Here is a 16016-nt window from a genome sequence, read left to right as displayed (position 1 = left end):
TTTGCTCAAGAATGCCTCTCAGAAAAACATGGATTTTGGAGGACAGGATGTTGCAAGGGAGATATGATGAGAAGACTCCTGAGTGGGGGGTTGAAGAGGAAGACAGGGCAGGGATGTATGGGATCAAGATATATTATATATGTGTGTGAAAGTTTCAAGTAATACGTTAAAATTCAACATAGATTTTGTAGCACTTCTAAGCACTGGTATTTTAAATTCAATTTAAGAGTTACAGTCAGATGAAAAGTCAAATTAAGGAAGGGCACATAACTGTGTCAAAAATGTGGCTATAATTTTGAAAATGGAATTGTCAAGAATCATAGCTGGTTTACTGCTATCACATGCCCTTAAGAAATTAAAGCAGCAGGGTGTGATAGCACACACCTATAATCCCAAGATTCAAGAGACCGAGGAAAGAGAAAAATGCATTTAGGGTACGCTGACTTAAATAGGGAGAGTTTGGAAGGAATTGAGGGAATGAGGGAGGGAGAGAGGAAAGGAGGGAGGGAGAGAGGGAAGGGGAGAGGGAGGGAGGGAGAGGGAAGGAGGGAGAGAGGGAAGGAGAGAAGGAAGGAAGGCAGAGCAGTCAGTGCAACTACCTACTTCACACTAACCCCTACACTACTCCTTTCTCTGATAACATGTCTTTTCCACTCTTGCCATCTGACTGTAAAATCAAAGTATACAAAGTCCTTTTAATGGAATCAGAAAAAACATTTTCCAACAGGTTTTCAAATGGAGCCTCAACACCCCAGTCAAAGACAGTATGTTTGTGATTAACTGTCTTTAAAATTTTTAAATAGTAATAGTGGAATCTTATACATAAAAAGTGTTTCTCAATCCCAGTACTCTGGAGGCAGAGTCAGGCCAATCTCTGTGAGTTCAAGGCCAGCCTGGTCAACAAGAGCTAGTTCCAGGACAGCCTCCAAAGCTACAGAGAAACCCTGTCTCGAAAAACCAACCAAACAAACAAACAAGCAAATGTCTCTCTAACCTCCTTTGGAATATAGGTTTCCCAGCAGACAGCATGTGAAATCTATGTCACATTCTAACTTATCGTTTTCCAGCTAGAAAAGACAGTTACTTCTAGTCATTATGGACTGAGTGCTGCAATCTCAGGAGATCCTTGACGTCACCACTTTCTAATGAAAAGAAAGATGGGAGAAGGGATACAACTGTCAAAACACATGGAATATACAGAATAAATTATGAAATATAACCATGTTCTTTGTGTATGAATGCGTGTACACATGTGTGCTCGTGTAGGTGCCCAGAGAACAAATTTAGAAATCACTTCTCATTAGCCCTTTATTTTGTTTTGGAGGCAAGGTCACTCTCATAGGTCTGGAATTCACCAATCAGGCTAGGCAGGCTAGCCAGTGGCCTCCTGGAAACAACCTGTCTCCATTTCCCCAGCATTGGGATTACCACTGTGCTATCACATTCAGCTGTTTACATAGGTGTGGGGATCAAAACCATGTCTTCATGCATGTTTGGCAAATACGTCACCAACTGAGCCACTCCGTCAGCCCCAGAACATTCTAATAGTCTAGCTCCTAACGCACAAGATTCACATTTAGCCTACTAACCATACTTTCTAATCAAGTTTAATCAGAATGTATCTTCCCATTCATACACTGTCTATGACTACTTTGTCACTACAATAGCAAGCTGAGAGAGCAGCACAGAGACCACATGGAAGCCAGATTATTTCTTCTGTAATGCCTTCTAAAATTCTGAAAACATTGTGCCAAGGTTGACTTCCACAACTCCCTGAACTTTTAAAACAGCAACATGAATGTTCCAGACTGGATGAGCAACTTCAAGAGCTAAGAAGTTTGGTGATTGGTTTGGTGGGAAAGGAGAGGTTAGGACACCTGACCAGAGTGGTAAGAGCCACAGGTTACACCTCCCACTAGGAAACATCTGGAAGGACACAGAACTTTCAGTGACTGCAGTATTCGAAATTCCCTGTACAATCAGGACAGGGTTGGCCTACACTCCCTCTAAGCTTTGGGGATTGTTATGGTTGCTTGAAATGATTTAAGTAAAACCACAAGGAAACTTACTAATTGTCTTACAGATATCCAGGAAAACATAAGAAATAATATAGAAACCTAGGAACCCCCTTGTCTTGGGCCAGTGTGAGACTCTCAGGTTTGCCAATGTGAGACTTAGTAACCTATAAGCAACATCAAGCTGCATGCATACTGCACTCCCAAAATGAAATAAGTTTTTCTTCCTCTTAATAATTATCCAATTCAGACAGACTTTATTCAATCATCCTCCCATTAGGACCCAGTAGAAAATTGGAAGGGTCAGTTCAGCTTGAACTGGCTTGGGGTACATAAACAATAAAGCAAGACTATGTTCTCTTTAGAGAATATATCCCGCTTACCATCTCCTGCCTATGCATAAGAGGGCAAATATACAACTTAAACCAGATGCATGATGGGAAGAGCCATGTGCAGCTCTTTGTAACTGTACCCCTTTGTAACCAAAGCTACCTTCCATTATACATCATTAAAAAAAGAGCCCTGGAAATAACCATGGTCCCTTGAGTATCTTCATTCATGCAGTCTCTTGCAGAACACTCCATTTAGGGAAAATTTGCTCACTCCTTTACAATCTGTGTGAACTTTCAATTCATTGAAAAGGCCTGAAACCCAGAAATGACTCAGACCCTGACCACTGGTAAAAGTAGCATTTGCCTAAGATGAAACCATGGCAAAGCATGTTCAAGGCAAACCAGAGACCCAAATGGTTCAGCAAAGGTATAACCATCTTTGGAGCTTTTAGTAGATTTGGAATTATAGCAAGACAAAAGGTATAAAAACATGCAAATCCACTTGCCATGTTAGCACTTGAGAGGAAAATGTTTAATTACCTTCTCCAGCAAGCAATGTTTCCATATTAATTATCAAGGAGGCTCTGTAAAACACACACACTGGGTCCAGCATATCCTCAAACCATACCCCAGGCTACAGATACCCTCATTCTTCTAATTCTGCATTCTCAGCATACACCCTTGTACTTTGAACCCTTAGAATGTACATTACCATGTAGAAAACAAGATGGCTAATATTTGGATGGATCTAAGATAGGCGAGACAAGACAGAAACAGGGATGGGGATAAGGGCTTGAGAAAGAGGAAAGTGGATTGATAAGGGACAGGAAAGTGAGAGAAAGGAAAACATGGGAGGGGTATGATAAAAGAGTTTTGTTAACTAGCAAACCATATAAACATATTCTACGTGATCACCAGTATAATAACCCTACTTGACCTTTTATTGGCAGAATTGGAAGCAATTTTACCTGAAATACTTGACTCTTACACATCACCTCTACAACCCATGTATTTCTGATATGCACACATTCCAAAAGAGATGAGTTATTTTTGTAAAATACAAACAGCAAGCAAAAATTATGCTCACTGCGAAAGTGCCTAGAGAGCCACATACATGCACTCTGTTAAATATAGAAACTAACCGTAATGAGAATCATTATCGTCAGTTTCCAAGGATACCAGGATAAGCACTACTCCTAAATTGCAGTTCATTCAGCAAAGGGCATTGAGTAATTTATATGCAGGGTCATCACTGGCTGACAGCAGATGTGGAAGGAGGGACCAGGGTAAATCACCCTGCTTGCTTAATTCTGTTTGTTACCAACTTCACTCTGCAGTCCCTGGCCCCTATCCGTTGATCCCAACCCTGCCAATATTCATAGGAGAAATTTGAGGAAAATGACTGTAAATAACAACTTACAAGAGGAAAAAAAAATCCCCAGAGGGCAGGGCAGAAAGACATGTGATTAATTTGAGAGTGGGGGTTGGAGGCTGGTTCTCCCATTTCCTTTGTGAAAAGCAGTAATAGCTGGCCGTGTGCATCTGTCACATTGGTTGCCATCTTTCTTTCCCTGTGCCTAGACAAGAACTGTATGGTTGACCTCAACTTCTCAACCAACCAAGATTAGGTAGTGCAAAAGGCTTTTGGAGAGTACCACTGATCAACTGCCATCATCTCCAATATAAATTTCACCTTCATCTTGAATTTTGCCTTATAACACCCATGTCCTTTGTTTTTATGACAACTGAAATATTTAAAACCATCTCCTAACAACTTGTGGGGGGCATACGTCTGGACCACTTATTTGTTTATGGCAGTCGATTTCCTGATTGCTTTTTACTGTGGCAAGCATTTAGGTCACCACAGGTGGGCAAGTGACAAGAAGTGGTAGGGTACTTTATCAGGCAAATATCAGTAAGAGTCCATGGCACCTAGGAAATTGTTCTTCTAAGTCAAATTATTGCTTATGAAAAGGGTGATTCAGATTTCACAAATATGTTATCTTAAAATTATGAAAATACAAATAAAAAGATGGTCAAGGTGCTCAGGGAGACGGCTCAGAGGGTAAAGTGCTATAAAAGCTTAAGGTCCCAAACTCACATAAAAGCTAAATGGGTGTATACCTGCAATCCCAGCTCTGGGAGGTGGAGACAGGTGGATCCTGCCAGTTTAGAGGAACAGGTGAGAGACCCTGTCTCTAAAGGGAAATTGGAGACTGATTGAGGAAAACACCCAATATCGACTTCTGGCTTGCACACCTACCAGCATAGGTGAGTGAACCTACACACACATGCACACAAGCAAACACTACATACACACACACACACACACACAGAGAGAGAGAGAGAGAGAGAGAGAGAGAGAGAGAACACCATGGTTCATATATAAAGCAATTTTCTACTTAGTTCCTGGACTGTCCCCTGTCTTATGCTATAAAATGAAACCTCCTAGGGAGCATCTGGTACCTGTGATGGAAGAAACACTTTCTGTACCTTCAAATGCTTCCTCTTGATGGACACGAGCCTTTTAGCAAGGCTAAGCTTCTTAGCTTAATGTGATAATAAAGAACAAGCTAGCTATTTTGATAGAGAAGGCTTTCTAGGCCATTCCTCTTTTGCAACAAATGATACTGCTTCTCAGAAGTAAGGGAATAAGATGCAACAAAGTTTCTCAATAGCTATGTAACACACACACTGTGTATCAATAAGCAACCTATTTACAGATTAACTGTTAATACAGAAACTGTAATTTCTTTCTGCAGCATTCTTCCTATTCATTATACATGATTAAATATATTTATATTCATTGTTAGGAAGATGTCAGGATAGCCCAGCCTGTTTTTTTTCTTTCTTTCTTCTTTTTTTTTAATCAAAACAAATTCAATTTGGGTTTAAAAGGTTGTTTCTGAATCCAGCCAACAAAGTAATAATAGGAAATTTACAGACTATTATAAAATGAGAAGATTGTCTCAATTATCTTGAATATTGTATCAAAATTATATTGGTGTGTCATGTTGACACTGTTTCTCATAGGACCAACCTGTGGAGATAAGATGGCTTCAGATAAGGTTTTTTCGTTTCAGGCATGACGCTTTGAAACTGCTCAACAGGGCCCTATTTATCCCCTTTACCCCATCCAAGAATCACACTTAAAGGGCAAACATATGGTAAGTTCAGTGGATGAACATCAGACAAAATATTAACAAGTCACTGGCAGAAACCTGATAACATACATCAGGTTTTCACGAAACCTCCACAGAAAGTTTACATTAGGCACCATAACTGTATTCCCCGCTTATGCATACTCAACCTAAAAAAAAAAATCTTCAGCGTTGAAAGTGCCCCACCCACCAATTCAGAAGCCTTATCTTGGAAAGGGATGTAAAAAGCTCAGCTGATGGGTTCCTAGCTCCACTCCATATACCCCAGCATCCAAATTACAATACTATATTTCTCATATGTCTTCGAAAAAATACTTTCTAGCGGCTCACCACCTCTGCCTTTTTATTATTATGATGATGATTTAGAAAGTGTCTAATTATCAACCCTCAAACCAAAAAGGCAGTTACGACGCGCGTGAGCACTGTCACAGTTTTTTAAAAAGTGGAGCTGCTGCCATCAGAAATGATTCTGGCTCTACCATGGGAGCCTAAGGACAGCATTTCCCTGTGCGGGTCTGGCGCAGCTCTGATTCTTGGCTAGGCTTTCAGCCCTCCAGCCTCCAGAGCAGCTTTCCTGGCCCCAGCTCTCCACTGAGGCTGCAGACAAGCACAGACCACTGAGGTCCCAGGTCCTGTCCTGTCCAACGAGGGGGTGTGGCTGGGGAGGCAGTGGTGAGCAAAAGGCAGCAGGCAGGGGTGCTCCAGGCTGTGCATCCTGGGGTAGAGGTGACCTGGTAACCCGAAAGCTGCCAGGAGAGGCCAAGGTAGTGACAGAGCGAAAGGAGGTCTAGAGGAGCTGGCCGACCTCTGCTGTGTGTTGGGGGCAGTGAGGGGATGGGGGGAAAGGACCGCAGACATGGTGTCAGAGGGCAGAGCCCAGAGTGCTGGGGAGCCTGGCAGATGCGCAAAGTGGGAGCGATCGCAGAGCGGGGCAGCAGTACCGGAACGGCGGGGGACTTGGTGTGGGGCTCAGGACGCGACCACCCACTCACCTATGCACAGCTGGATAGCGTAGGCGTAGTAGGACCAGCCCAGGAGCAGGGTGATGAAAACCACCGGGATCCAGTAGAGCACCCGCCGGCACCGCCGCCGCATGCCGCCCGGGCCCGAGGGCGCCATCTTCCAGCCGCACACACCTGCCCAGCTCCTTCGCCGCCGCCGCCCGCGGGCCTGGCTCGGGGCCGGGCTTGGGGCACCCGGAGCACCCGGCGGGACAGGCCCGGGGGCGGCGGCCGGCTGCGCTGCGGCCACTGCGGCCGCCGTGGCGCTAGCTCCCCATCCCGCCGCTGCGAGCGGACGCCGCGGACTCCCGCTGCTCAGCCCGGCCGAGGCGGCGGCTCTGAGGGGGAGGACGAAGGCGACTAGGAGGCGGGAAGCTCCGCTCCGCCCCCGCCTGGTCCCCGCCCGGTCCCCGCCTCGCCACCTCCCACCGCGCGGCGGGCTGCGCCCTCAGGCGGGTACGGGGTTTCTGGGCTGGGACCCCCGCTGCGTCCCTGGACGCTTGGCCACCCTCGCCTCGGGCCACCACAGGCACACTCGAGGTGGCCACCGGGTGCTGACCTTGGCCCTCAGGTCCAGGCGCTTGGCCTTGGATCGCGGGACTACTCTGAGAAGCAACACTCGCTTTGGATCACCCTCCCTAGCCTCAAGCCACTCCCAGAGCGCGGACCCGGATCAAAAGGGCCAAACTGCGCAGAGCCGCGCGTGGGAGGGGGTAGAGCGACCCCGGGACTGTCGCCAGCTGTGACCCCACTCCTCACCTCCCAGGCCCAGGAAGGACTTATGCCACTAAGTCGTTCAGCGCCCAGGCCGGTGGTCCTGCATCCTGCCCGGAAAATTCTCACTTCCCTGCGTCCTGCCTGGAAAATTCTCATTTCAACTTGTGGGTGCCGGTAAACTGGCGGAAAGCAGCCAAAGTACGACCAGTTTCCAGAACAAACTGGTGAAATAATGGTGTTTGGGCATGAGGACGCCTACCCAGGTGCCCAGATCGCCACCAAAGGGGGTTGCCAGAGGCTGCCAAGTGAGCAAGTTGCATTTTGCATTGTGAATCCACTGACAACTAGAGTTAGGCTCCATGGTTCTTTTCTGGGAGGAGATTCTCATTTTTGTGTTAAATTATTTAGAGACCTAAGAGTAAGTTTACTGCTAGCCTGTCCCAAGAGTCGGTGATTTCTTCTCTATGCTCTTTCTCATCCCATCCAGCCTGACAATGTTTTGTTTATGGTGGCAATTCTAAATTTAGCGTAGAGTAGATTTTAAAGTGGTTGCCAAAACCACTGGAAGGGATCCTAATAGTAGTTAGAACAAACATCCTACAGTTAACTGGAAAAAGCTACGTATTTCTGAGATTGCCTGTGTGTGTGTGTGTGTGTGTGTGTGTGTGTGTGTGTGTGTGTGTGTAAGAGGTACCAGATGACATTAGCGAATACTTTATATTTAAACCACACAACCATATTAAATGCAATTACTCCATAACCGTGATAAGAATACTGAAGTACAAAAATTCAGCCCAGATTAAGTCCCACTGGATTGTCAATTATCATCCTGATACTGGGTTAAATAACAATTATTTGTTGTTTTAATATAAATATAAATATAGTATGTGTAAATAAAATACAATACAAATAAACAGATTTTAATTATAAATATAAATAGCCAACCTCCATGAAGCAACTACCATATGACTATACAGACACAATCTCATCTCACTTTTGAGTCATTGAAATGTTCTATTCCAGGGAGTCACTTTCTTTGTAGGGTAGAGTGGACTGGAATGAAAACATAACTCCCCTGTTATCCTTAGCGCCTCCCATAGAAATCAACTTTATATTCTCAATCAGAATAGAATAAGGGGGTTGAGGGTGTAGCTCCCCTATACGCTGCTTGCTAGGACTTTTGAGGCACTGGGTTCAGTGTGGCTCCATCAGCCTCCAATAAATAAAATAATGAGACTAACAAGAATTGAAATTCCCATATCAGAACCAGGATACCCTCCTGAAAATGAGCTAGGCACTGGTGACAGTTAATATACATTACTGTAGACTCAAAAGAGACCAACTCCACCCCGAGCCCTGGGAGCCCTGCAGAAAGTGCCATTGTGCCTCTTCAGATATCCAATAACACTCGTGTCATCTTTAACAGTCTTTCTGGGCTTGAGATCAGAGCATGGGGAACATTTATTTTATACAGTTTTCAATATAAACAATGTGCAGGTTTAGCATCTTTAGAGGATAATTTTTACTTCTCTAAAGCATCCATTGTTCACACGATACTTAGGAAGTGTTTCTAATGCTTTGCTACGTTAAGGGCGCTGTGATTAACTGAGTTGCCGAGTAATCACTGCTATCTCAGAAAATGTCTAGCACAGGAAGACGGAGAATCCTGTCTGAAGCCACACAATGACAGGATCCATTTCATTTCAGCCCGGCCTCTAATTTGACAGGCACAAACAGGCATGCGCAAACGCAAGCTCTTTGGTTAGTAGCCAGTGCTAGACACCAGGCTTTCGTGAGCTTGGGAGGATAACTTTTATTCTCAGGAACAGACAGCCTTTGACCCCCTCTTCCACAGGCAAACAGTTTGAAGGCCATACACAATTTATCAGAAACTTACTCTTCACAGAGGTAAGTAAGTTTCTGTTCTAATTTTTAGTTATTTTTTTTTTAATTGCAAGATGAGGGTGAATGAAATCAGGCAGAAAAAAGTGAGGAGGAATCTAGAGGAGAGCTAGGGTCCACTCAGAAGTTTATGGAATTGAGGACACACTTCAAAGGCAGTCTCTTCATAAATTGGAAAATTCCTGTGCTCATGTGATCAGATCTTGGTTCTAAGACGGATTCTTAGTCATGGTTGCCTTTGTATCGCATCCCTCCCCCGTTCTTCAGTCCCAAAACTCATAATCCCATCTTGTCTTTGTGGTTAACACTCCAAATCTCAGATCCAGATTGAAATGTTCATCGAGCCTCTTGAATAGTGAGTATCAAGAAATCAACCCTCCAGTCAAGCCCAGAAGCCACACACCCACTGCATCTCTAGAGGGAACCAAACTCCACTAAGACCTGTGGCAGCCTAATCTCATTTCTCAGTCAATGCACCACACCCACCTTTATTGAATTTATCTGGTCCCTTGCTTGACAGTTACCATATCCTCTTGAAAATATTCTCGGTGATTAACATTATAGTAAGAGAGTATCTATGAAATATATTCTGAATTTTATTATTCTCAGATGTGTAAAAAATGATTGTATGGTTATCTATAATTATGACACTCTATGAGTACAATCTCCTGTGACAATGACGGGAAGGAATGATGCTGGGGTATGATCTGTTTTCATCTATTGGTCACTTTCCCCTTGCTGAAAGACTATCTTTTGTTGTTTTCTTAAGTGAAGCTGGTCAGTTTGGAGATGGGAGGCTGAACCAGCAACCCACTGGTGAGTCCCAGGTTATGTGCACATTTATAAGTAGCGGTGCTGGATGCTTTGATGTCAACACGACACAAGCTAGAGTCATCAGAAAGGAGGAGGCCTCAGTTAAGAAAATGCCTCCACAAAATCAGGCTGTAGTCAAGCCTGTAGGGCATCTTAATTAGTGACTGATGGGGGATGTCTCAGCCCACTGTAAGTGGTGTCATCCCTAGGCTGATGGTCCTGAGTGCTAAAAGAAAGCAGGTTGAGTAAGCCATGAGGAGCAAGCCAGTAAGAGCACCCCTCCATGGCCTCTGCATCAGCTTCTGCCTCCATCATCCTGTTTGAGTTTCTGTCCTGACTTCCCTCAGTGATGAACTGTGATGTAGAAGTGTAAGCAAAATAAATAAGCCCTTTCCTCCCCAATTTGCTTTTGGTCATGGTGTTTCATCATCAATAGAAACCCTTGCTAGTACAGTGACAAAGATATTCATGGTGATAAAAGAACATGTATGAATCCAAACATGATGTAAAAGGAAAGTCTCTTAGGGAAGAGTCTTGCCTTAGGAAACACTGGAGTGAAACAATGCTTAGATGCTGATGCAGAAAAACACCTTGGCTCTCAGAAGTTAGGTTTTTCAATTTTTCTGTAATTGATTGCTTGGCATGAAAGGCCATTTCCAAGGTCTAAGGATGCTTTGCTATGTGGCCGATTGGGTGAAAACACTGAGAAAATCCTAAATGGGGGCAAACTGGTCAATCCTCATCAAGCAATCTGGAGTGTCTGTACGCTTGTTAATGTGTCCGGCCACTAGATGGCAGGAGCATCCTGAGTAGTGCTGCTCTCTTGGCATTTTCTTCATAGATTAAATAGCAGGAAACATTAACTTCACTATAGCAATTATAAATTATGACTTAATGATTAATTTCACACAATTAAAACTGCTTATAATTATAAGAATCACATAATAATTTAGTGGCTAATGAATAAAAATATTAACGTTAAGTAGAAATTAAAAGGGCAAAAATAATCTTTCAGTATGGGAAATCACCTGGATTCCACTTCCAGTTTGGGTAATGTGAAGTAAGACTAATATCTGAAAATGATAATTTTTCATTTAAATAATTAATCTTGCCTAAACCGATCCCTTCTCTTACCTGTAAGTGGGAAAGGGCAGAGCTCATTAACTCCAAAGGTGGGCAAATGTCCCCCTTCACAGATCAGCATCCCTGATATGGATAGTTTAAAAATAATTTAATTTTTTAAATTAATTTGTTAGTTGGAGTACAAAATCATGGGTTTCACTATGACATTTTCCCAACACACATACTGTACTTTGTTCATGCCATCCATTTGCTTCCCCATTCCGTCTTCTGTCAGACCTTCCCATCCTCTACTTTCCCCCTCTAGAGAGTCCCTTCTTTGTCATAACTGCGTGTGTATGCCTATGCATGTGTATGTAAATCTAGACTTCAAATATGAAACAAAATAGAACAGATTTCTTTTTAAAGGGGAAAAACAATGGCACAAAGCTCCATGGAAGAATTTGCCATCTGTCAGTGACCATCCAAAGGCCAACAGACTGACCAGCAGCAGTGGAATTCTATAGTGTGGCGGCAAGTACCCTGGTGATACCAAGGATGGCAGTGGTATTCTAGGCAGGCCTTTTTTGGTGCCAGCATCTTGGCCATGCACTAGCTTCTCTTGTTCCTGCTAAAGCTGGACTATTCAGTCTTCCTGTAGATTCTACAGAATACCTAGAAAAAACACGCACGCACGCGTGCGCGCGCGTGTGTGTGTGTGTGTGTTTATGTTTACAACTCTGACAGAGTTTTAGATTCATTCTGCATTGCATGTATCCACGGATTTGTTAGCAGTATTGAGGTCTAGGCTGGGTATTTTTAGGTCCTTGTCCTTTTATCCAAAGAACCAAGCACAAGGGCTCACACCATGTTGCACAAGTATCCAGATCACATAATTCCACATGGGGCAAAGCACAGATGAAAGTGGTACACAGTGTTGGTAAGATAGCTCAATGGGTAACAGCACTTGCCCACAAGCCTGAGAACCCGAGGTCAGTTCTCAAAACCTATAGGGTAGATGCAGAGAACTGACTTCCTCAAGTTGTTCTCTGTCCCCCACACGCATTATAGAATATGCACATGTGCATGAACGCTCCTGCACACACTGCATATATTTAAAAGATCTTTTAAAACAGGGATACACTTTCAAGATTGACTGGGGGGGTAAAGGTATTCAAGGGCCCTGGGCTACAGTCTTTTCATATAATATAAACGAAGAAAGGGTTGGTTATTAAGGGGCATAGTTTGGGCAGTTCCCCATCTTGATTGAGAGATTAGGTTGTATATTATCTTTTCCTATGTACCTGTCCCTTCCCATAATGCATTTGATTTTAATCATATGCATGGTCAATTATTTGTAGGCATAAGATAGTAAATAGTGCATTCTTGCACAAAGTTCATTTGAAAGACACAGTTTTCCTTAATGCATATGGACCAGTTCAGGCCAGACCAGTATTTCCATTATTCTTACTTGGATACATTGGAAATAGCTTTGTCTAAGTTTCAGTATTATTAGGAGAAGAAAAGCTTTTATTATTGTCCAGAGACTGCAGATGTGGAGCTCAGTGCAGATCAGTGTTGGAAATAGGTTCTGAGGTTGCTAGGCAAATTGTTTGGAGGTGTGTGTGTGTGTGTGTGTGTGTGTGTGTGTGTGTGTGTGCGTGTTAGGACATGCAGGTAGAAGAGGTTGCTGAGTACAATAGTATAAAATGAGGGTGTGTTTAACACATGCTATGGATGCTGTGGTCTCAGGATACTTCAGATCCATTCAGCCAAGAAGCTGAGGTACTCTGAGAAATAGAGATACAGGAGCCAAATCCACCACGTTATATTTTCCAAACCTGCACTGCCCACTTAGCAGTCATCCATCATACATGCCTATTCTAATAAAATGAAAAGCTAAATGTAAATACGATAAAATGCTCAGTTCCTTGATTGGGGAAGCCATCTCCAGTGTTCAATACCCTCCCATGGCCATCAACTCCATTGGGCAATGCAGATGTGGGATGGTTCCTTCTCCACAGGCAATAGAGTTGGACAGAACTTGACATTGTATCTCCTCTGAATATTTACAAGGCAAGCTTTATATTTGTACATGTAAGAAAGAAAAGACTTCCCCTCCCACATCTGATCATTACTGTTATACAGAAACAACAGCAACAACAAAAAATGCAATGGAGAGTTGACATTTTTAGGTTTATGATACTAGGAACTGTCTTTTACTTGAAGATGAGTCTGGAGACTGAAGAACAGTTGGGTGACAATTGAGATAACATAGTCTTGAACAAACTTGTGTACAAAGGATTACTTTGAAAGTGTTCAAGAAACTTAGAGAAGAATTAACTAGCGTCACAAACTCTTAAAGGGAAACACTGGGTTTAGATTGTAAACCAGAAGTTCTGGGAGGCACTCTCTCATTTCTGACTAACATGAGCCTTGGGGCACAGACTGATCTACATTCACCCAGGGCTAACAGAATTCTTTCTGGTTGGCTACTTGATGAGGTCTCTATTGAAGAATCTAAAATATGCTGGTTAAGTTCAGTGGCTCTATGGAGTTGCAGGCTGGGTTAGCAGCCTAATTTTCTTTATGACAGATATGGAAGGCTGTGAACTATTAAATCATGCCCAGTGATCTGTGTAAACCCAATTGACTTTGATTCAAGGCACTTACTCCTGGAAAAAGAAAGAAAAGAAAAAAATAATCAAAGTTATCTCTATTAAGTTTAAAAACAATGTTTTATTTGAGTGAATATTTCCAAGTATTGTCAAAGACCTAGATTGAATTTGAAGACAGATTTTCTAATACAACTTAAAATTGTGGAATCAGAAAAAAAGTAAGCAGAAGTTTCTCCTCTCTCTCATCACCCCAGCTTTTGAAAAGAGCAGTTAAAATAAAAATAAATATTAAATGTTGATATTTAACTAAAAAAAACATGTGTACTTTGGATTAGTAGTAAAAAAAAATGTGGTTATGAGGAATTCTCCCCCCAGCAAGAATTTATCCAGTGTAAATTACATCCTACAGCTGGGACTTCTACAATTGTTTTCAACTGTTGCTTGGACAGTCCATTTCTGAATATTTTTTAGATTATTCACTGGCTGATAAAGCCTTTCTGTTTGTTCATATTCAACCCACTTCTTGATAATTGGCCACACTATAAAAATACTACATTGGAAGTGGACAGTCAAAGCTATTTGTATATGGACTACGAGATAACATGGCTTTGAAACTTTTTCAAACATGCAGGATCACTGTTGAGGTTCAGATCCCAAATGTTTAGAGATTTCAGATTTTGTGCATTGAACAAAATAGTATGTTTGGGTAAGTTTTCATTTTCTTTGGTTTTCCCTTGAATTCAATAAAATAGTAAAGCTTCAGCGAGAGACCCTGCCTCAAAAAATAAGGTAAAGAGTTATGGAGGAAGACATCTGACCTTGAGAGTCCACAACATTCACAGATGAACAAGCATACACACACAAACATCCATGTGTATGCATATATATATATATACATATATATATATATATATATATATATATATATATATATATATACACACAGTACATACACAAAAGGAAGGACAGAAAGGAGAAAGGGAGGGGGGAGGGAAAAGATGAATAGATGAGGACTAAGATTCTGTAGCATTTCTAGGAAGATAATTACTTACTGTCTCAGACCCAGCTGAGCACAGTGGGTCATTCACACTGTCTGGTACACATTAACTACTTGAACATTTCTTAGGTTTTATGACAAACAAAGTTACTCTGTTACGATGATTGTTACGATGATAGTTATTAGCTTCAAGATAACCACAGGTAGACTAAAGAATCTTAAATAGACAGTGGTGGGTGAGATTATTTTTTACCATAATGTTCCTTCATATAGAAAAAAATATGTCAATTATATAACAGAATTGTTCTCATTTTGTAAGAACATTAAATCTGTTTCCAGAGATATGGAAGAGAAGGCAAAATATTATCTTATATTCTCTGTGACATAATATTTCAGGCTAGATATTTAAAATAAACCAAATTGCCAGCATTAGAATTTGATTTTCCTCCAAGCACTGCAGTGAGGAAATCTGAGTTTGACTAAGGGGTTTGGCATAGGGAAGGGCACAGTATAGCAAAGAAAACATCCCAGTGTACATCTCTTATTTGAACAGAGGTAAGTTTATGGTGACAATCAATGTGCATATACCACAAAATGTCCTATTTGTATACTTCTAAACATGGCTAAAACTTGATATAAAATATATATAGCCAAGATTCAGAATCATTTTCAATTGCTATGACCCAAAGCACAGACATTTTGTGTCTAAAAGTAAAATTGTCCATAACTCATGCAAAATCTGGACATATTCCTGTGAACATTTTGGTGCCAACATGTATTTCTTAGAACTTGCTGGTGTCCATTTTGAGTATAAAGGTGTAAATTATATGCAATAGCTCTGGATTCCTCTCATCAAAGCTGAGCTCACCTCTCATCAAATCTCTAGCTCACTTGAATAATTATCTGCACTTGAATAACTATCTGTGTCGGTTGTTTCCATTTGTTCTTCCAGATCTATGCTGTACCTGATTTATGGGAAGTTCATCTCCAATTCACATCAATGGACTTTGTTGCATTCTGGATTCTAGTTGGCTCACTTATTAGGAAGAAGATTAGAAGGCCAAAAATAGTGTTGGGGTGTTGGTTCCATCTCCTTTAGCTTTACATAAAAGGCCATAGCTAACCAGGGATAATGACCACCACCTTCCTCTGCATGGAGGTCGATCACTGTATTACTTTTAAGAGTGTTTCTTTATTTTTGTGGTATGCACATTTTGCCTGCTTGTCTGTGTGGAGATCAAAAGAGACCTTAAATCTCTGGAGTTATAGACAGGAGTTATAGACAGTTGTGAGCTGCCATATGGGTGCTGGGAATTGAACCCAGGTCCTTTGCAAGAGCAGCCCATGCTCTTAGCCACTGAACCATCTCTCCAGACCCCTGTATTACTTTTCTTGATACTG

The 16016-nt window shown here is 42.1% G+C and overlaps 1 protein-coding gene across 1 annotated transcript in view; it reads right to left on the bottom strand.

Annotated features, from left to right (window-relative positions):
* Zdhhc2 (zinc finger DHHC-type palmitoyltransferase 2) overlaps positions 1–6970 on the bottom strand; it is a 55841-nt gene extending 48871 nt beyond the window's left edge. Inside the window, exon 1 of the mRNA XM_051182294.1 lies at positions 6501–6970. Coding sequence (XP_051038251.1) covers positions 6501–6627 — 127 coding nt within the window. The 5' untranslated portion in view covers positions 6628–6970. The remainder of the gene's footprint in view (positions 1–6500) is intronic.
* Between the last annotated feature and the right edge of the window lie 9046 nt (positions 6971–16016).

Source organism: Phodopus roborovskii, unplaced genomic scaffold (assembly GCF_943737965.1).
Source record: "Phodopus roborovskii unplaced genomic scaffold, PHOROB, whole genome shotgun sequence".
NCBI classification, from domain to species: domain Eukaryota; kingdom Metazoa; phylum Chordata; class Mammalia; order Rodentia; family Cricetidae; genus Phodopus; species Phodopus roborovskii.
This window is presented reverse-complemented; position numbering and strand designations above follow the sequence as displayed.